Here is a 23,679-nt window from a genome sequence, read left to right as displayed (position 1 = left end):
CCATGTGAGGCGTTCACTGTCTGCACGCCGTCATTTCTGTTTCATAAACCTTCAGATCTATCAATCTAGAGGAATAAGTGTAATGAAAATAAAAGCTGACTTTTAAATCTGTAAATGCAAAAACTGAACTTATTCATGAATAATAATAGTTGTTTTGCTGTTTTTGAAACAAAAATGAAGCTCAACAAGTTCAGAAGTGTTTTCAAGGAAGGAAGTGAGGTCACACAGAGGTCATGTGACTGACGGGGGGGTAGCAGTGGGGGGGTAATGATGGTGGCTGAGTGAGTAGCGGAGCACTTATGGAGGAAGTGAAAACTATGGACATGAAAAACATTCCTCCAATAACCGTCAGACAAACACAGCGCTCGTTTTGGGGTTCACTGCGGCTCAGACGGGCGGAGCTTAAAGGTGTAACGACGTGCTCATCGGGAGGAGGGAGCCGGTGACGGTGCAACGTTGAGACGAAACGAATGAAACGTTGGAAGGACTTTTTTAAAAGGTCGTTCTTTTACTTTCAAGCAATAATAATAAACGCATGAAATACACGTCTGTTGATAAACGACAACGTCCACATCCAATCAGATCGTTTTTACTGGCTGTGAGGTCAGTGGAGGTCAAAAGGTCGAGGAGGAGGGTTAAGGTGCGGTGGAGTCGCCGGGTGGAGCTAAAGCAGCAGGTTTGATGCAGAGCTGCTGCATGCTGGGAAATGTACCTCGTCAGCAGACGCGTACCGAGAGCTAAACGAAGCCTGAAAGAACAAAACACACCAAGAGGACGAGAACATGAGGGTCAACAGGTCATCCTCACAGTAGGAATCAAACAGACATTTATTAAAGCCCATCATGTGTAATAACATGGATCCATCGGCCAGCGGGAGGAAGTCATGACTCAGCACCTTTTAAAACGGGCGTGCTCACTATGAGTCTTAACCTCGGACAGAAGCCTCTTACTTTACACCTCGAACATCATCAAAGTTCATCAGTGAAGATTATCTTCATGAGCCTGAAACGTAATAATCAGAATATAATGGAAGAATCTGATTGGATGTTAGAGGAGGAAACAGTTACGACGACTTCCTGTTGGTTACAGAAACATCCTGCAGCTCTCAATACTGTATATATATATATATATATATATCCGGAGGTGAGACGAGGTCAGAGGAGACAAGGTCAGAGGAGACGAGGTCAGAGGAGACGATATATATATATATAATATTTTCTCTATGCTGAAACCATCTGAACACGATACACATTACTACAAACTAATCCATACATAATACTGAATACACAGAAACTGTAAAAACAAACATGAAACACATATGAATGAATACATATGAATCTTTGATACGTGGATATCGTGCATGTGTTTATATACATATATAAATATAAATATATATAGAGAGAGAGAGAGATGTATCTGACCAGCAGCGACATGAGGAACTTGTGCAGGTAGACGATCTGGATGCAGCCCAGACGCAGCGTCACCTTCCCATCCACCTGAGACGTGTCGCTGTAGCCCCGCCCCCCTGTGGCCCCCGGGAACAAGGAGAGCTGGAAGCTGAACACCTCCTCACCCACGATGGACACCGCCTGGGGGGGGGGGGGGGGGGGGGGGGGGGAGGAGACAGGTCAGCATCATCTCAGGGAGCTCATTGACATTTTCATCCAAATATATCACTATCACTACATATATACACACACACACACATATATATACACATATATACATGAAGTACTATTCTAACATGAGGTCAGGACCTTTCTGTGGACGGTTCTGGGGTCGACGTCTGTGACCACGATGTCTCGGAGTCGAGCGAACACCTCCGTCGCCTTCGCCTGCACCGACACCGTGGCATCGATTCCTGTAGGGGTCATATGACAGCATTATTTACTAGTAAACATGTCTTTATTCACTAGTAAACATGTAGGGGTCACATCTCGGCTTTATTTACTGGTAAACATTTCTTTATTTACTGGTAAACATTTCTTTATTTACTGGTAAACATGTCTTTATTCACTAGTAAACATGTAGAGGTCACATCTCGGCTTTATTTACTGGTAAACATTTCTTTATTTACTGGTAAACATTTCTTTATTTACTGGTAAACATGTCTTTATTCACTAGTAAACATGTAGGGGTCACATTCCGGCTTTATTTACTGGTAAACATGTCTTTATTTACTGGTAAACATTTCTTTATTCACTGGTAAACATGTCTTTATTCACTAGTAAACATGTAGAGGTCACATCTCGGCTTTATTTACTGGTAAACATTTCTTTATTTACTAGTAAACATGTCTTTATTCACTAGTAAACATGTAGAGGTCACATCTCGGCTTTATTTACTGGTAAACATTTCTTTATTTACTAGTAAACATGTCTTTATTCACTAGTAAACATGTAGGGGTCACATTCCGGCTTTATTTACTGGTAAACATTTCTTTATTTACTAGTAAACATGTCTTTATTCACTAGTAAACATGTAGGGGTCACATTCCGGCTTTATTTACTGGTAAACATTTCTTTATTTACTAGTAAACATGTCTTTATTCACTAGTAAACATGTAGGGGTCACATTCCGGCTTTATTTACTGGTAAACATTTCTTTATTTACTAGTAAACATGTCTTTATTCACTAGTAAACATGTAGGGGTCACATTCCGGCTTTATTTACTGGTAAACATTTCTTTATTCACTAGTAAACATGTCTGTATTCACTAGTAAACATCACTAGTAAACATGTCTGTATTCACTAGTAAACATGTCTTTATTTACTAGTAAACATGTCTTTATTTACTAGTAAACATGTAGGGGTCACATTCCGGCTTTATTTACTGGTAAACATGTCTTTATTTACTGGTAAACATTTCTTTATTCAATGGTAAACATGACTTTATTCACTAGTAAACATGTAGAGGTCACATCTCGGCTTTATTTACTGGTAAACATTTCTTTATTTACTGGTAAACATTTCTTTATTTACTAGTAAACATGTCTTTATTCACTAGTAAACATGTAGGGGTCACATTCCGGCTTTATTTACTGGTAAACATTTCTTTATTTACTAGTAAACATGTCTTTATTCACTAGTAAACATGTAGGGGTCACATTCCGGCTTTATTTACTGGTAAACATTTCTTTATTTACTAGTAAACATGTCTTTATTCACTAGTAAACATGTAGGGGTCACATTCTGGCTTTATTTACTGGTAAACATTTCTTTATTCACTAGTAAACATGTCTGTATTCACTAGTAAACATCACTAGTAAACATGTCTGTATTCACTAGTAAACATGTCTTTATTTACTAGTAAACATGTATTTATTTACTAGTAAACATGTAGGGGTCACATTCCGGCTTTATTTACTGGTAAACATTTCTTTATTCACTAGTAAACATGTCTGTATTCACTAGTAAACATCACTAGTAAACATGTCTGTATTCACTAGTAAACATCACTAGTAAACATGTCTGTATTCACTAGTAAACATGTCTTCATTCACTAGTAAACATGTCTTTATTTACTAGTAAACATGTCTGTATTCACTAGTAAACATCACTAGTAAACATGTCTTTATTCACTAGTAAACATGTCTGTATTCACTAGTAAACATGTCTGTATTCACTAGTAAACATGTCTTCATTCACTAGTAAACATGTCTGTATTCACTAGTAAACATCACTAGTAAACATGTCTTTATTCACTAGTAAACATGTCTTTATTTACTAGTAAACATGTCTTCATTCACTAGTAAACATGTCTTTATTCAATAGTAAACATGTCTGTATTCACTAGTAAACATGTCTGTATTCACTAGTAAACATGTCTTCATTCACTAGTAAACATGTCTTCATTCACTAGTAAACATGTCTGTATTCACTAGTAAACATGTCTTTATTCACTAGTAAACATGTCTTCATTCACTAGTAAACATGTCTGTATTCACTAGTAAACATCACTAGTAAACATGTCTGTATTCACTAGTAAACATGTCTTTATTCACTAGTAAACATGTCTGTATTCACTAGTAAACATGTCTGTATTCACTAGTAAACATGTCTGTATTCACTAGTAAACATGTCTTCATTCACTAGTAAACATGTCTTTATTCACTAGTAAACATGTCTGTATTCACTAGTAAACATCACTAGTAAACATGTCTTTATTCACTAGTAAACATGTCTGTATTCACTAGTAAACATGTCTGTATTCACTAGTAAACATGTCTTCATTCACTAGTAAACATGTCTGTATTCACTAGTAAACATCACTAGTAAACATGTCTTTATTCACTAGTAAACATGTCTTTATTTACTAGTAAACATGTCTTCATTCACTAGTAAACATGTCTTTATTCAATAGTAAACATGTCTGTATTCACTAGTAAACATGTCTGTATTCACTAGTAAACATGTCTTCATTCACTAGTAAACATGTCTTCATTCACTAGTAAACATGTCTGTATTCACTAGTAAACATCACTAGTAAACATGTCTGTATTCACTAGTAAACATGTCTTTATTCACTAGTAAACATGTCTTCATTCACTAGTAAACATGTCTGTATTCACTAGTAAACATGTCTGTATTCACTAGTAAACATGTCTTCATTCACTAGTAAACATGTCTGTATTCACTAGTAAACATCACTAGTAAACATGTCTGTATTCACTAGTAAACATGTCTTTATTCACTAGTAAACATGTCTTCATTCACTAGTAAACATGTCTTCATTCACTAGTAAACATGTCTGTATTCACTAGTAAACATCACTAGTAAACATGTCTTTATTCACTAGTAAACATCACTAGTAAACATGTCTGTATTCACTAGTAAACATGTCTTCATTCACTAGTAAACATGTCTTCATTCACTAGTAAACATGTCTGTATTCACTAGTAAACATCACTAGTAAACATGTCTTTATTCACTAGTAAACATGTCTTTATTCACTAGTAAACATGTCTGTATTCACTAGTAAACATGTCTTTATTCACTATTAAACATGTCTTTATTCACTAGTAAACATGTCTGTATTCACTAGTAAACATGTCTTCATTCACTAGTAAACATGTCTGTATTCACTAGTAAACATGTCTGTATTCACTAGTAAACATCACTAGTAAACATGTCTGTATTCACTAGTAAACATGTCTTTATTTACTAGTAAACATGCCTTCATTAAATAGTAAACATGTCTGTATTCACTAGTAAACATCACTAGTAAACATGTCTTTATTCACTAGTAAACATCACTAGTAAACATGTCTGTATTCACTAGTAAACATGTCTGTATTCACTAGTAAACATCACTAGTAAACATGTCTTTATTTACTAGTACACATGTCTTCATTCACTAGTAAACATGTCTTTATTCACTAGTAAACATGTCTGTATTCACTAGTAAACATGTCTGTATTCACTAGTAAACATGTCTTCATTCACTAGTAAACATGTCTTTATTTACTAGTAAACATGTCTGTATTCACTAGTAAACATGTCTTCATTCACTAGTAAACATGTCTGTATTCACTAGTAAACATCACTAGTAAACATGTCTTTATTCACTAGTAAACATGTCTGTATTCACTAGTAAACATGTCTGTATTCACTAGTAAACATGTCTTCATTCACTAGTAAACATGTCTTCATTCACTAGTAAACATGTCTGTATTCACTAGTAAACATGTCTGTATTCACTAGTAAACATTTCTTCATTCACTAGTAAACATGTCTGTATTCACTAGTAAACATCACTAGTAAACATGTCTGTATTCACTAGTAAACATGTCTGTATTCACTAGTAAACATCACTAGTAAACATGTCTGTATTCACTAGTAAACATGTCTTTATTCACTAGTAAACATGTCTTTATACACTAGTAAACATGTCTGTATTCACTAGTAAACATGTCTTCATTCACTAGTAAACATGTCTGTATTCACTAGTAAACATGTCTGTATTCACTAGTAAACACCACTAGTAAACATGTCTGTATTCACTAGTAAACATGTCTTTATTTACTAGTAAACATGCCTTCATTAAATAGTAAACATGTCTGTATTCACTAGTAAACATGTCTGTATTCACTAGTAAACATCACTAGTAAACATGTCTTTATTTACTAGTAAACATGTCTTCATTCACTAGTAAACATGTCTTTATTCACTAGTAAACATGTCTGTATTCACTAGTAAACATCACTAGTAAACATGTCTTTATTTACTAGTAAACATGCCTTCATTAAATAGTAAACATGTCTGTATTCACTAGTAAACATCACTAGTAAACATGTCTTTATTCACTAGTAAACATCACTAGTAAACATGTCTGTATTCACTAGTAAACATCACTAGTAAACATGTCTTTATTTACTAGTAAACATGTCTTCATTCACTAGTAAACATGTCTTTATTCATTAGTAAACATGTCTGTATTCACTAGTAAACATGTCTGTATTCACTAGTAAACATCACTAGTAAACATGTCTTTATTTACTAGTAAACATGTCTTCATTCACTAGTAAACATGTCTTTATTCACTAGTAAACATGTCTGTATTCACTAGTAAACATGTCTGTATTCACTAGTAAACATCACTAGTAAACATGTCTTTATTTACTAGTAAACATGTCTTCATTCACTAGTAAACATGTCTTTATTCACTAGTAAACATGTCTGTATTCACTAGTAAACATGTCTTCATTCACTTGTTTTCGTACCTTGGACTCTGATGTCGGCGATGCTGCAGCGGTCGTCACAAACCTGCACGTGGAAACAGCCCAGCACGGCAAACAGCTTGAAGCTGAACACGCCGCCATCTTTGGCTCCTTTAGGCACTGGGGGAGAGAGAGAGAGAGAGAGAGAGTCAGAGGCCACACCCATCAGAGAGACACACCTGTGAGCAGACAGTCTGGACTCACCTGTCCGGTCCTGTCCCGCCCTCTCCACCTTCTTCCTGGCGTCCTGGTCCCGGCCGGTGGCGAGCCGCGGCGGCACGGCGCTGCTCAGGTAGTTGATGGTTGAGAGCAGAGCTTTGGTGTGAAGGAGGAAGTCCAGAGAGGAGAAGTCCACCTGAGACACCAGCAGGTAAACAAACGGCTGTTAGTCACCTGAGAACTCCTGGACTCACGCTGACCTCCTCAACCCACCTTCAGCGTCTGCTCGGTGCTGTTGAACACAGTCTGGAAGCCGGGGCCGCTGGGGTCGGCCTGCAGGGGGAGACACCGGTTCTTACTATTTACTCTTGTGTACTAGTAAACACGTCTATATTTACTGGTAAACACGTCTATATATACTGGTAAACACGTCTTTATTTACTGTTAAACACATCTTTATTTACGGGTAAACACGTCTTTATTTACTGGTAAACACGTCTATATATACACTGGTAAACACATCTATATTTACCGGTAAACACGTCTTTATTTACTGGTAAACACGTCTTTATTTACCGGTAAACACGTCTTTATTTACGAGTAAACACGTCTTTATTTACCGGTAAACACGTCTTTATTTACTGGTAAACACGTCTATATTTACTGGTAAACACGTCTTTATTTACTGGTAAACACGTCTTTATTTACTGGTAAACACGTCTTTATTTACTGGTAAACACGTCTATATTTACTGGTAAACACGTCTATATTTACTGGTAAACACGTCTTTATTTACTGGTAAACACGTCTTTATTTACGAGTAAACACGTCTTTATTTACTGGTAAACACGTCTATATTTACTGGTAAACACGTCTTTATTTACGAGTAAACACGTCTTTATTTACTGGTAAACACGTCTATATTTACTGGTAAACACGTCTTTATTTACTGGTAAACACGTCTATATTTACTGGTAAACACGTCTTTATTTACGAGTAAACACGTCTTTATTTACTGGTAAACACGTCTATATTTACTGGTAAACACGTCTTTATTTACTGGTAAACACGTCTTTATTTACTGGTAAACACGTCTATATTTACTGGTAAACACGTCTTTATTTACTGGTAAACACGTCTTTATTTACGAGTAAACACGTCTTTATTTACTGGTAAACACGTCTATATTTACTGGTAAACACGTCTTTATTTACTGGTAAACACGTCTATATTTACTGGTAAACACGTCTTTATTTACGAGTAAACACGTCTTTATTTACTGGTAAACACATCTATATTTACTGGTAAACACGTCTATATTTACTGGTAAACACGTCTTTATTTACTGGTAAACACGTCTTTATTTACGAGTAAACACGTCTTTATTTACTGGTAAACACGTCTATATTTACTGGTAAACACGTCTTTATTTACGAGTAAACACGTCTTTATTTACTGGTAAACACGTCTATATTTACTGGTAAACACGTCTTTATTTACTGGTAAACACGTCTTTATTTACGAGTAAACACGTCTTTATTTACTGGTAAACACGTCTATATTTACGAGTAAACACGTCTTTATTTACTGGTAAACACGTCTATATTTACTGGTAAACACGTCTTTATTTACGAGTAAACACGTCTTTATTTACTGGTAAACACGTCTATATTTACTGGTAAACACGTCTTTATTTACTGGTAAACACGTCTATATTTACTGGTAAACACGTCTTTATTTACGAGTAAACACGTCTTTATTTACTGGTAAACACATCTATATTTACTGGTAAACACGTCTATATTTACTGGTAAACACGTCTTTATTTACTGGTAAACACGTCTTTATTTACGTGTAAACACGTCTTTATTTACTGGTAAACACGTCTATATTTACTGGTAAACACGTCTTTATTTACTGGTAAACACGTCTATATTTACTGGTAAACACGTCTTTATTTACGAGTAAACACGTCTTTATTTACTGGTAAACACATCTATATTTACTGGTAAACACGTCTATATTTACTGGTAAACACGTCTTTATTTACTGGTAAACACGTCTTTATTTACGAGTAAACACGTCTTTATTTACTGGTAAACACGTCTATATTTACTGGTAAACACGTCTTTATTTACGAGTAAACACGTCTTTATTTACTGGTAAACACGTCTATATTTACTGGTAAACACGTCTTTATTTACTGGTAAACACGTCTTTATTTACGAGTAAACACGTCTTTATTTACTGGTAAACACGTCTATATTTACGAGTAAACACGTCTTTATTTACTGGTAAACACGTCTATATTTACTGGTAAACACGTCTTTATTTACGAGTAAACACGTCTTTATTTACTGGTAAACACGTCTATATTTACTGGTAAACACGTCTTTATTTACTGGTAAACACGTCTTTATTTACTGGTAAACACGTCTATATTTACTGGTAAACACGTCTTTATTTACGAGTAAACACGTCTTTATTTACTGGTAAACACATCTATATTTACTGGTAAACACGTCTATATTTACTGGTAAACACGTCTTTATTTACTGGTAAACACGTCTATATTTACTGGTAAACACGTCTATATTTACTGGTAAACACGTCTTTATTTACGAGTAAACCCGTCTTTATTTACTGGTAAACACGTCTATATTTACGAGTAAACACGTCTATATTTACTGGTAAACACGTCTTTATTTACGAGTAAACCCGTCTTTATTTACTGGTAAACACGTCTTTATTTACGAGTAAACCCGTCTTTATTTACTGGTAAACACGTCTATATTTACTGGTAAACACGTCTTTATTTACGAGTAAACACGTCTTTATTTACTGGTAAACACGTCTATATTTACTGGTAAACACGTCTTTATTTACTGGTAAACACGTCTATATTTACTGGTAAACACGTCTTTATTTACGAGTAAACACGTCTTTATTTACTGGTAAACACGTCTATATTTACTGGTAAACACGTCTTTATTTACTGGTAAACACGTCTTTATTTACTGGTAAACACGTCTATATTTACTGGTAAACACGTCTTTATTTACTGGTAAACACGTCTTTATTTACTGGTAAACACGTCTATATTTACTGGTAAACACGTCTATATTTACTGGTAAACACGTCTTTATTTACTGGTAAACACGTCTATAATTACTGGTAAACACGTCTTTATTTACGAGTAAACACGTCTTTATTTACTGGTAAACACGTCTATATTTACTGGTAAACACGTCTTTATTTACTGGTAAACACGTCTATATTTACGAGTAAACACGTCTTTATTTACTGGTAAACACGTCTATATTTACTGGTAAACACGTCTTTATTTACGAGTAAACACGTCTTTATTTACTGGTAAACACGTCTATATTTACTGGTAAACACGTCTTTATTTACTGGTAAACACGTCTTTATTTACTGGTAAACACGTCTATATTTACTGGTAAACACGTCTTTATTTACGAGTAAACACGTCTTTATTTACTGGTAAACACATCTATATTTACTGGTAAACACGTCTATATTTACTGGTAAACACGTCTTTATTTACTGGTAAACACGTCTTTATTTACGAGTAAACACGTCTTTATTTACTGGTAAACACGTCTATATTTACTGGTAAACACGTCTATATTTACTGGTAAACACGTCTTTATTTACTGGTAAACACGTCTATATTTACTGGTAAACACGTCTATATTTACTGGTAAACACGTCTTTATTTACGAGTAAACCCGTCTTTATTTACTGGTAAACACGTCTATATTTACTGGTAAACACGTCTATATTTACTGGTAAACACGTCTATATTTACTGGTAAACACGTCTTTATTTACTGGTAAACACGTCTATATTTACTGGTAAACACGTCTATATTTACTGGTAAACACGTCTTTATTTACGAGTAAACCCGTCTTTATTTACTGGTAAACACGTCTATATTTACTGGTAAACACGTCTATATTTACTGGTAAACACGTCTTTATTTACGAGTAAACACGTCTTTATTTACTGGTAAACATGTCTATATTCTCTAGTAAATATCTATCTCTAAATGTCTCTCAGTCCGTGCTCACCTTGATGAACTCCACCTTCAGCAGGTCTGAGTCCTGCTGCTCCGAGGAGCTGATGAGGTGGAGAGGACGGCTCCTCCCACCTGGAGGAAACACGTCAGAAGTCATCACAACAACAACAACAAAGCTTCTCTCCCTCCTTGTTGGTTTCTCCAGCTTCAGTTTCAAGTATTTTAACCACAAAACTACATGTTTTTCTTTTGGGGCGACTGTGGGTCAGTGGTTGGCAGGTCCGTCTTTCAATCAGGGGGTTGGTGGTTCAATTCCCGCCCTAGTCCATGTGTCCTTGAGCAAGACACTTAAACCTGAATTGCTCCCCGTAGCTGTGTCTACGGTGTATGAATGTAACATGATTGTAAGTCGCTTTGCATAAAAGCGCCAGCTAAATGTGAACAGGAAGTGGAGCAAACAGGAAGTGGAGCACGTGTTGTGGACGTCAATACCTGGAACGTCGCAGTAGTCGAGTGTGACTCTGCGCAGGTAAGATGTGACGCTCAGGTCGAAGCTCCGCCTCTTCCCTTCAGCTCCCAGCTGACAGACTCTGAGGGACAGGACGGTCTTCTCCTGGTCCACCTGCCGGGTCAGCTCCAACAGCACCTGAACACCACACACACACACACACACACACACACACACACACACACACACACACACACACACACACACACACACACACACACACACACACACACACACACACACACACACACACACACACACACACACACACACACACACACACACACACACACACTTCACTTGTATTATCAATATTATTCAGTGTGGCTTGCAGCAGCTGCCTTAGCTCCTCCCATCAGTGTGTGAATGTTAGTTACCTGATGGACAGGTGAACTTTAGCTCCTCCCATCAGTGTATGAATGTTAGTTACCTGATGTACAGGTGAACCTTAGCTCCTCCCATCAGTGTGTGAATGTTAGTTACCTGATGTGCAGATGGAACCTTAGCTCCTCCCATCAGTGTGTGAATGTTAGTTACCTGATGTACAGATGAACCTTAGCTCCTCCCATCAGTGTGTGAATGTTAGTTACCTGATGGACAGGTGAAGCTTAGCTCCTCCCATCAGTGTATGAATGTTAGTTACCTGATGGACAGGTGAACCTTAGCTCCTCCCATCAGTGTGTGAATGTTAGTTACCTGATGTACAGGTGAACCTTAGCTCCTCCCATCAGTGTGTGAATGTTAGTTACCTGATGGACAGGTGGAACCTTAGCTCCTCCCATCAGTGTGTGAATGTTAGTTACTCCTGATGGACAGGTGGAACCTTAGCTCCTCCCATCAGTGTATGAATGTTAGTTACCTGATGTACAGGTGGAACCTTAGCTCCTCCCATCAGTGTGTGAATGTTAGTTACCTGATGTACAGGTGAAGCTTAGCTCCTCCCATCAGTGTGTGAATGTTAGTTACTCCTGATGGACAGGTGAACCCTAGCTCCTCCCATCAGTGTGTGAATGTTAGTTACCTGATGGACAGGTGAACCCTAGCTCCTCCCATCAGTGTATGAATGTTAGTTACTCCTGATGGACAGGTGAGTGTAAAACTCACAGGACCAGCTGATCTGAGAGCAGAGGAACAAACGAACCTCTTTGACTTCAAACAGGAAGTGAAGGTCGGTGAGTTCCTCCAGAGACGAGCGATGGAGGAACTCGTCCGTCGACTTCTCGTTGGCGTCTTCATCCGAGTCTGGAGCACAAACAATCAAGTAAACAATGATTGTTTACCAGTTTAAGAAGGAACACACACACAGTGGCATCAGTGTTGACACTGACCTGTTTCTATGGTGCTCAGGAGGGCGGGGTGAAGGTGGAGCGCTCGTGGTCTGGCCTCCGCCAATGAGAGCCCCTGTAGCAGGAGACACGCCCAAATATGGTAAGAGAGTCCCATCACTTCCTGAAGCATACCGACATCTCCTCAAACTCCTCCTCATAACATCCTCCATACGTTTAAACTTACTCTTATCTCCCTTAAATGTCATCGTATCTCCCCTAAACTTCCCCTTAAACGTCATCTTATCTCCCCTAAACTTCCCCTTATCTCCCCTAAACGTCATCTTATCTCCCCTAAACTTCCCCTTAAACGTCATCTTATCTCCCCTAAACGTCACCTTATCTCCCCTAAACGTCACCTTATCTCCTCTAAACTTCCTCTTATCTCCTCTAAACTTCCTCTTATCTCCCCTAAACGTCATCTTATCTCCCCTAAACTTCCCCTTATCTCCCCTAAACGTCACCTTATCTCCCCTAAACGTCACCTTATCTCCTCTAAACGTCATCTTATCTCCCCTAAACTTCCCCTTATCTCCCCTAAACGTCATCTTATCTCCCCTAAACGTCATCTTATCTCCTCTAAACTTCCTTGTATCTCCCCTAAACTTCCTCTTATCTCCCCTAAACTTCCTCTTATCTCCCCTAAACTTCCCCTTATCTCCCCTAAACGTCATCTTATCTCCTCTAAACTTCCTTGTATCTCCCCTAAACGTCACCTTATCTCCCCTAAACGTCACCTTATCTCCCCTAAACTTCCTCTTATCTCCCCTAAACGTCATCTTATCTCCCCTAAACGTCATCTTATCTCCTCTAAACTTCCTCGTATCTCCCCTAAACTTCCCCTTATCTCCCCTAAACGTCATCTTATCTCCCCTAAACTTCCTCTTATCTCCCCTAAACTTCCCCTTATCTCCCCTAAACGTCACCTTATCTCCCCTAAACTTCCTCTTATCTCCCCTAAACGTCATCTTATCTCCCCTAAACATCATCTTATCTCCTCTAAACTTCCCCTTATCTCCCCTAAACGTCATCTTATCTCCCCTAAACATCCCCTTATCTCCCCTAAACATCCCCTTATCTCCCCTAAACGTCATCTTATCTCCCCTAAACGTCATCTTATCTCCCCTAAACTTCCTCTTATCTCCCCTAAACTTCCCCTTATCTCCCCTAAACATCCCCTTATCTCCCCTAAACGTCATCTTATCTCCCCTAAACGTCATCTTATCTCCCCTAAACATCATCTTATCTCCTCTAAACTTCCTCGTATCTCCCCTAAACTTCCCCTTATCTCCCCTAAACGTCATCTTATCTCCCCTAAACTTCCTCTTATCTCCCCTAAACTTCATCTTATCTCCCCTAAACTTCCTCTTATCTCCCCTAAACTTCCCCTTATCTCCCCTAAACGTCATCTTATCTCCCCTAAACATCCCCTTATCTCCCCTAAACATCCCCTTATCTCCCCTAAACGTCATCTTATCTCCCCTAAACTTCCTCTTATCTCCCCTAAACGTCATCTTATCTCCCCTAAACTTCATCTTATCTCCTCTAAACTTCCTCGTATCTCCCCTAAACTTCCCCTTATCTCCCCTAAACGTCATCTTATCTCCCCTAAACTTCCTCTTATCTCCCCTAAACTTCATCTTATCTCCCCTAAACTTCCTCTTATCTCCCCTAAACTTCCCCTTATCTCCCCTTAACGTCATCTTATCTCCCCTAAACATCCCCTTATCTCCCCTAAACATCCCCTTATCTCCCCTAAACGTCATCTTATCTCCCCTAAACTTCCTCTTATCTCCCCTAAACGTCATCTTATCTCCCCTAAACTTCATCTTATCTCCTCTAAACTTCCTCGTATCTCCCCTAAACTTCCCCTTATCTCCCCTAAACGTCATCTTATCTCCCCTAAACTTCCTCTTATCTCCCCTAAACTTCATCTTATCTCCCCTAAACTTCCTCTTATCTCCCCTAAACTTCCCCTTATCTCCCCTAAACGTCATCTTATCTCCCCTAAACATCCCCTTATCTCCCCTAAACATCCCCTTATCTCCCCTAAACGTCATCTTATCTCCCCTAAACGTCATCTTATCTCCCCTAAACTTCCTCTTATCTCCTCTAAACTTCCTCTTATCTCCTCTAAACTTCCCCTTATCTCCCCTAAACGTCGCTCACTAACCCAAATCTTTGATCATCATCTGCTGTTCTTCACCTCGTCACTCCTCTAAAGTCACTGACTGACATTTCAGTGGGCGTGGTTACAGTTCAACCAGGTGCACCAGGTGTACCTTCTCTGTGGGAGAGGAAAGGGAGGAGCCCAAGTTGGGCAGCGGGATGCTGTCGATCAGATCCAGGACCTGGTGGATCTTCTGGTCTGAGATCTTTACGTGCAGCAGCGGCAGCTCCCCCGACACCTTGAACCTGGAGCACAAACACCCTCAGCACACCTGAAACCACATGCAGGTTTACACACCTGTGCACAGCTAAGCGGTCTACCTGGGCATCCGGGCGTCCTTCTCCACCATGCACTTGGCCAGCTGGAGAGTGAAGTCCATCGGCTGGAGGATGTGCTGGACCGATGAGGCCTGCAGCCGAGCGGACTTCCAGGCCTCACCTGGAATTCATCCATTCATTAATATATTAATATCGCCCTAAACATGGAGGCGGTTGTGTATTCGTGTACTTGTACACGCTGTGAGTATTAGTGTCGTACCTGACTTGCTGTAGAGCACCTGGACTCGTCGCAGCTCCACGTTGTATCTCTCGTAGGCTCGGTCCATGATCTCCTCCAGAGAGGAGGAGGGCGAAGACGAGCCGCTCTGCTCGACACTGTGGAGCTACACACACACACACACACACACACACACACACACACACACACACACACACACACACACACACACACACACACACACACACACACACACACACACACACACACACACACACACACACACACACACACACACACACACACACACACACACACACACACTGAGAACCATGATGACGTTTAGGAGAGCTTTGTAAACTAAATGAAATATGGACCGACCTGTAATCTGCCAAAGTCCACGATGAGGAGGTCCGACTTGCTGCTGTAGAAACCGGCCGTGGGGATGAGCAGGTAGGACGGCTTCAGGTCAATCCTCAGGTCCAGGACCTTCCTGGTCTCAATGATGTGAGACAGACCTGCAAAGGTGAGAATCCATCAGAGTCCTGATGAGGACCAGCCTGCCCTCTACTGGATCAGGTGAAACCAGAACCCATCAGAGTCCTGATGAGGACCAGCCTGCCCTCTACTGGATCAGGTGAAACCAGAACCCATCAGAGTCCTGATGAGGACCAGCCTGCCCTCTACTGGATCAGGTGAAACCAGAACCCATCAGAGTCCTGATGAGGACCAGCCTGCTCTCTACATCGTGAAGTTAAAAGCCTTAAAGGAACCTGACGGACCTGCTCCAGTCTTCTCTTTGATCTCCTCCAGCTTGGAGAGCGTGGCTAAGGTCAGGACCTCCAGGTCCACGCCTTTCCCGGTCTTAAAGAAGTCGGCCACGCTGTTCACCGTCAGCTGGAGGACAAAACAGAAGGACAGCTCTTCACCGATTGGTTCGCACAGACAGGCGGACGGACGGACGCGGCTGATCCGGGGTCAGACTCACGGCGTCGTAGACGATCTCCACGGGCTGAGAGTGGACTCGCAGCAGCTGGTCGGCGCCGCCGTCCTCGGGATTCATCTCGAACACAACGTCGAGCAGAGAGGAGGAGGAGTCTCCCACCGAGGCGATGAGCGAGGGCACCTCCCCCTGCTGCTGCAGCCCGGTGACGAACCAGTGCTGCAGCGCCGCCTCCACCCTGCAGAGGGCGCACGCAACGCTAGAGACCAACACGGGACCATACCTGTAATGCTACTGGGGGGTGGTGGGGGGGGCTCACCTGAAGGCCTGGGCTCCAGGTCTCTGAGATATCTTGGTGCTGAGGTCGATCATCTGGACCTTGAGGATTTCGGGGACATCCGGCCGCTCTCTGACCGTCACCGAGGTCCTGAAGAGCTGGAAGCTGACGACCACGGCGACATACTGAGCACACACACACACGGTGTGAGGGAAGCTTCTTTTGATCAACTTTATGGATTATAATAACAATAGTAAATCACCCCCCCAACACCTAAACCAGGACTCCTCTTGAAACCGACCTGCTTGGGGAGGAGGGCCAGGTTGTGACAGCTGCCGCTGTAGCCGATGGCGGTATAAAGTTTATGTTTCTCCTCGGCCGTCATGAGCTCGTCCAGCCCTGAACACACACACACACACACACACACACACACACACACACACACACACACACACACACACACACACACACACTTCACTTGTATTATCAATATTATTCAGTGTGGCTTGCAGCAGCTGCCTTAGCTCCTCCCATCAGTGTGTGAATGTTAGTTACCTGATGGACAGGTGAACCTTAGCTCCTCCCATCAGTGTGTGAATGTTAGTTACCTGATGGACAGGTGAACCTTAGCTCCTCCCATCAGTGTGTGAATGTTAGTTACCTGATGGACAGGTGAACCTTAGCTCCTCCCATCAGTGTGTGAATGTTAGTTACCTGATGGACAGGTGGAACTTTAGCTCCTCCCATCAGTGTGTGAATGTTAGTTACTCCTGATGGACAGGTGAACCTTAGCTCCTCCCATCAGTGTGTGAATGTTAGTTACCTGATGGACAGGTGAACCTTAGCTCCTCCCATCAGTGTGTGAATGTTAGTTACCTGATGGACAGGTAAACCTTAGCTCCTCCCATCAGTGTGTGAATGTTAGTTACCTGATGGACAGGTGAACCTTAGCTCCTCCCATCAGTGTGTGAATGTTAGTTACCTGATGGACAGGTGAACCTTAGCTCCTCCCATCAGTGTGTGAATGTTAGTTACCTGATGGACAGGTGGAACTTTAGCTCCTCCCATCAGTGTGTGAATGTTAGTTACTCCTGATGGACAGGTGAACCTTAGCTCCTCCCATCAGTGTGTGAATGTTAGTTACCTGATGGACAGGTGAACCTTAGCTCCTCCCATCAGTGTGTGAATGTTAGTTACCTGATGGACAGGTGAACCTTAGCTCCTCCCATCAGTGTGTGAATGTTAGTTACCTGATGGACAGGTGAACCTTAGCTCCTCCCATCAGTGTGTGAATGTTAGCTACCTGATGGACAGGTGGAACCTTAGCTCCTCCCATCAGTGTGTGAATGTTAGCTACCTGATGGACAGGTGAACCTTAGCTCCTCCCATCAGTGTATGAATGTTAGTTACCTGATGTACAGGTGAACCTTAGCTCCTCCCATCAGTGTATGAATGTTAGTTACCTGACGGACAGGTGAACCTTAGCTCCTCCCATCAGTGTATGAATGTTAGTTACCTGATATACAGGTGAACCTTAGCTCCTCCCATCAGTGTATGAATGTTAGTTACCTGACGGACAGGTGAACCTTAGCTCCTCCCATCAGTGTGTGAAGTTAGTTACCTGATGGACAGGTGAAACCTTAGCTCCTCCCATCAGTGTGTGAATGTTAGTTACCTGATGGACAGGTGAACTTTTGCTCCTCCCATCAGTGTATGAATGTTAGTTACCTGATGGACAGGTGAACCTTAGCTCCTCCCATCAGTGTATGAATGTTAGTTACCTGATGGACAGGTGAACCTTAGCTCCTCCCATCAGTGTATGAATGTTAGTTACCTGACGGACAGGTGAACCTTAGCTCCTCCCATCAGTGTATGAATGTTAGTTACCTGACGGACAGGTGAACTTTAGCTCCTCCCATCAGTGTATGAATGTTAGTTACCTGATGGACAGGTGAACCTTAGCTCCTCCCATCAGTGTATGAATGTTAGTTACCTGATGGACAGGTGAACCTTAGCTCCTCCCATCAGTGTATGAATGTTAGTTACCTGACGGACAGGTGAACCTTAGCTCCTCCCATCAGTGTATGAATGTTAGTTACCTGACGGACAGGTGAACCTTAGCTCCTCCCATCAGTGTGTGAATGTTAGTTACCTGATGTACAGGTGAACTTTAGCTCCTCCCATCAGTGTGTGAATGTTAGTTACCTGATGTACAGGTGAACTTTAGCTCCTCCCATCAGTGTGTGAATGGGTGAATGATGTCATGTAGTGTTAAAGATCTTTGATTGGTCAGAAGACTAGAAAGGCGCTATACAGGTCCATATACCATCTACCAGGTTGTTTCCACTTACTCTCTATCTCCTTGTTCTCCTCTGGCTCCTGCACCTCCTTCTTGCTCTTTCTACCAAATAAGCTGCTGAAGAAAACTCCTCCTCCTCCTCCTGCCGGCTTCTGCCTCCCCGCCGCCTTCTTCCCCATCACCTTCTGCCCCGACCTGATCACCTGGAGGAGGAAGAAGAGGAAGAGGAGGAAGAGGAAGACGAGGAGCATGTGAGTTAAAATGGTCTCTAACTGAACTGGACTGTGAGAGAGCGGGTCTACCTCCATGTGGGCCTGCTGCCGGATCAACGTGATGTTGAAGACGTCCAGAATCTTCTCCATGTCCTGGTGAGACAAACAAGTTCCACTTAGTATCGGGTCCGTTTGATTTACTGACCGAGTTCAGGCGAGTGGGAAACCTCATCATTTTACTAGTATTTGGATCCTCTGGATATATATGGAGATAGCTCTCTCTCTCTCTCTCTATATATATATATAAAAATAAAGGTCCTCTACATGGGAACACATTGGTGTGGTGTTGTGTTCGTGGTGCGTTCAGGGGCACCTGGATGTGCCGCTCGGTGTCCTGGCTCGGCTTGTTCTGACTCAGCAGTTTGGCCTTGTAGGCGGTCTTGTAGGCCTTCAGGTTCTCTCTGTGCTTTCGGATGCTGGACCAGGACCACATGCGACCCAAACGTCTGATGTGGACCTCCAGGATGCTGTTGAAACTGTACCTCCACCTGGCGGAGGCACAGAAAACATACGCACCCCCAAAACCGTCAGAGGTCAAATCCACATGTCACGTGTAAGGAGGATGCTTTTCTCTGAACCTCCGTCACTGGATCTCTTTCCTCTCGTGTGCCCTCACATGTTCTGTGCTGCAGCGCCACCTTCAGGAACAACTTCTCATTTCAGCTGACTGGAGGCTGTAATGACCTATATCGCCTGTAGGGGCCGCATGAAGACTTGTGTTGAGCTCACCAGAGTTTGGCGTTGTGGTGAACGGGGGCGTCCGGCCTGAACTTCCTGTAGGGGGCGTTCTTCACCATGTAGTCGATGGACTCCAGCAGCTCCACCATGGTCAGGTACTGCAGAGGACCACAACACATCAGCACACCTGTCTCACCTCACCACATAACACTACATCACTACATCACCATAACACTACATCACCATAACACTACATCACCATAACACTACATCACTATAACACTACATCACTACATCACCATAACACTACATCACCATAACACTACATCACCATAACACTACATCACTATAACACTACATCACTACATCACCATAACACTACATCACCATAACACTACATCACCATAACACTACATCACTATAACACTACATCACCATAACACTACATCACCATAACACTACATCACTATAACACTACATCACCATAACACTACATCACCATAACACTACATCACCATAACACTACATCACTATAACACTACATCACTACATCACCATAACACTACATCACCATAACACTACATCACTATAACACTACATCACCATAACACTACATCACCATAACACTACATCACCATAACACTACATCACCATAACACTACATCACCATAACACTACATCACTATAACACTACATCACCATAACACTACATCACCATAACACTACATCACCATAACACTACGTCACCATAACACTACATCACCATAACACTACATCACCATAACACTACATCACCATAACACTACATCACTATAACACTACATCACCATAACACTACATCACCATAACACTACATCACTATAACACTACATCACCATAACACTACATCACCATAACACTACATCACTATAACACTACATCACCATAACACTACATCACTACATCACCATAACACTACATCACCATAACACTACATCACCATAACACTACATCACTACATCACCATAACACTACATCACCATAACACTACATCACTACGTCACCATAACACTACATCACCATAACACTACATCACCATAACACTACATCACCATAACACTACATCACCATAACACTACATCACTATAACACTACATCACCATAACACTACATCACTATAACACTACATCACCATAACACTACATCACCATAACACTACATCACTACGTCACCATAACCCTACGTCACCATAACACTACATCACTACATCACTACATCACCATAACACTACATCACCATAACACTACATCACTACATCACTACATCACCATAACACTACATCACCATAACACTACATCACCATAACACTACATCACCATAACACTACATCACTACATCACCATAACACTACATCACTATAACACTACATCACCATAACACTACATCACCATAACACTACATCACTACATCACTACATCACCATAACACTACATCACCATAACACTACATCACCATAACACTACATCACTATAACACTACATCACTACATCACCATAACACTACATCACTATAACACTACATCACCATAACACTACATCACTATAACACTACATCACCATAACACTACATCACTATAACACTACATCACCATAACACTACATCACCATAACACTACATCACCATAACACTACATCACTATAACACTACATCACCATAACACTACATCACCATAACACTACATCACTATAACACTACATCACCATAACACTACATCACCATAACACTACATCACCATAACACTACATCACCATAACACTACATCACTATAACACTACATCACTATAACACTACGTCACCATAACACTACATCACCATAACACTACATCACTACGTCACCATAACACTACATCACTATAACACTACATCACTACATCACCATAACACTACATCACCATAACACTACATCACCATAACACTACATCACTATAACACTACATCACTACATCACCATAACACTACATCACCATAACACTACATCACCATAACACTACATCACTATAACACTACATCACTACATCACCATAACACTACATCACCATAACACTACATCACCATAACACTACATCACTATAACACTACATCACCATAACACTACATCACCATAACACTACATCACTATAACACTACATCACCATAACACTACATCACCATAACACTACATCACCATAACACTACATCACTATAACACTACATCACTACATCACCATAACACTACATCACCATAACACTACATCACTATAACACTACATCACCATAACACTACATCACCATAACACTACATCACCATAACACTACATCACCATAACACTACGTCACTATAACACTACATCACCATAACACTACATCACCATAACACTACATCACTATAACACTACATCACCATAACACTACATCACTATAACACTACATCACCATAACACTACATCACCATAACACTACATCACTATAACACTACATCACCATAACACTACATCACCATAACACTACATCACCATAACACTACATCACTACATCACTACATCACCATAACACTACATCACCATAACACTACATCACTACGTCACCATAACACTACATCACCATAACACTACATAACCATAACACTACATCACCATAACACTACATCACCATAACACTACATCACTATAACACTACATCACCATAACACTACATCACTATAACACTACATCACCATAACACTACATCACCATAACACTACATCACTACGTCACCATAACCCTACGTCACCATAACACTACATCACTACATCACTACATCACCATAACACTACATCACCATAACACTACATCACTACATCACTACATCACCATAACACTACATCACCATAACACTACATCACCATAACACTACATCACTATAACACTACATCACTACATCACCATAACACTACATCACTATAACACTACATCACCATAACACTACATCACCATAACACTACATCACTACATCACTACATCACCATAACACTACATCACCATAACACTACATCACCATAACACTACATCACTATAACACTACATCACTACATCACCATAACACTACATCACTATAACACTACATCACCATAACACTACATCACTATAACACTACATCACCATAACACTACATCACCATAACACTACATCACTATAACACTACATCACCATAACACTACATCACCATAACACTACGTCACCATAACACTACATCACCATAACACTACATCACTATAACACTACATCACTATAACACTACGTCACCATAACACTACGTCACCATAACACTACATCACTACGTCACCATAACACTAAATCACTATAACACTACATCACTACATCACCATAACACTACATGACCATAACACTACATCACTATAACACTACATCACCATAACACTACATCACCATAACACTACATCACTACGTCACCATAACCCTACGTCACCATAACACTACATCACCATAACACTACATCACTATAACACTACATCACTACATCACCATAACACTACATCACCATAACACTACATCACCATAACACTACGTCACCATAACGTCACCATAACACTACGTCACCATAACACTACATCACCATAACACTACATCACTATAACACTACATCACTACATCACCATAACACTACATCACTATAACACTACATCACTACATCACCATAACAATACATCACCATAACACTACATCACTACATCACCATAACACTACGTCACCATAACACTACATCACCATGACACAA

At 40.6% G+C, this 23,679-nt stretch overlaps 1 protein-coding gene across 3 annotated transcripts in view; it reads right to left on the bottom strand.

Moving 5' to 3' along the window:
* The window catches only part of vps13c (vacuolar protein sorting 13 homolog C), a 104,666-nt gene that overhangs the window by 57,968 nt on the left and 23,019 nt on the right, over positions 1-23,679 (bottom strand). For all 3 annotated transcript variants that reach the window (XM_034560899.1, XM_034560881.1, XM_034560890.1), the window contains 21 exons: positions 19,939-20,045; positions 19,523-19,697; positions 19,240-19,302; positions 18,990-19,140; positions 16,940-17,037; positions 16,681-16,823; positions 16,407-16,599; positions 16,201-16,315; positions 15,800-15,936; positions 15,461-15,584; positions 15,244-15,361; positions 15,036-15,168; positions 12,757-12,829; positions 12,570-12,670; positions 11,413-11,566; positions 10,973-11,052; positions 7,152-7,211; positions 6,924-7,074; positions 6,723-6,839; positions 1,758-1,861; positions 1,422-1,589 (listed from right to left, as the gene is read on the bottom strand). In XM_034560899.1, the coding sequence (XP_034416790.1) occupies positions 1,422-1,589; positions 1,758-1,861; positions 6,723-6,839; positions 6,924-7,074; positions 7,152-7,211; positions 10,973-11,052; positions 11,413-11,566; positions 12,570-12,670; positions 12,757-12,829; positions 15,036-15,168; positions 15,244-15,361; positions 15,461-15,584; positions 15,800-15,936; positions 16,201-16,315; positions 16,407-16,599; positions 16,681-16,823; positions 16,940-17,037; positions 18,990-19,140; positions 19,240-19,302; positions 19,523-19,697; positions 19,939-20,045 (2,565 nt within the window). The remainder of the gene's footprint in view (positions 1-1,421; positions 1,590-1,757; positions 1,862-6,722; positions 6,840-6,923; positions 7,075-7,151; positions 7,212-10,972; positions 11,053-11,412; positions 11,567-12,569; positions 12,671-12,756; positions 12,830-15,035; positions 15,169-15,243; positions 15,362-15,460; positions 15,585-15,799; positions 15,937-16,200; positions 16,316-16,406; positions 16,600-16,680; positions 16,824-16,939; positions 17,038-18,989; positions 19,141-19,239; positions 19,303-19,522; positions 19,698-19,938; positions 20,046-23,679) is intronic.

Source organism: Cyclopterus lumpus, chromosome 3, assembly GCF_009769545.1.
Source record: "Cyclopterus lumpus isolate fCycLum1 chromosome 3, fCycLum1.pri, whole genome shotgun sequence".
NCBI lineage: Eukaryota > Metazoa > Chordata > Actinopteri > Perciformes > Cyclopteridae > Cyclopterus > Cyclopterus lumpus.
Note: the sequence above shows the minus strand (reverse complement) of the source record. Positions and strands in the feature narration are given on the sequence as shown.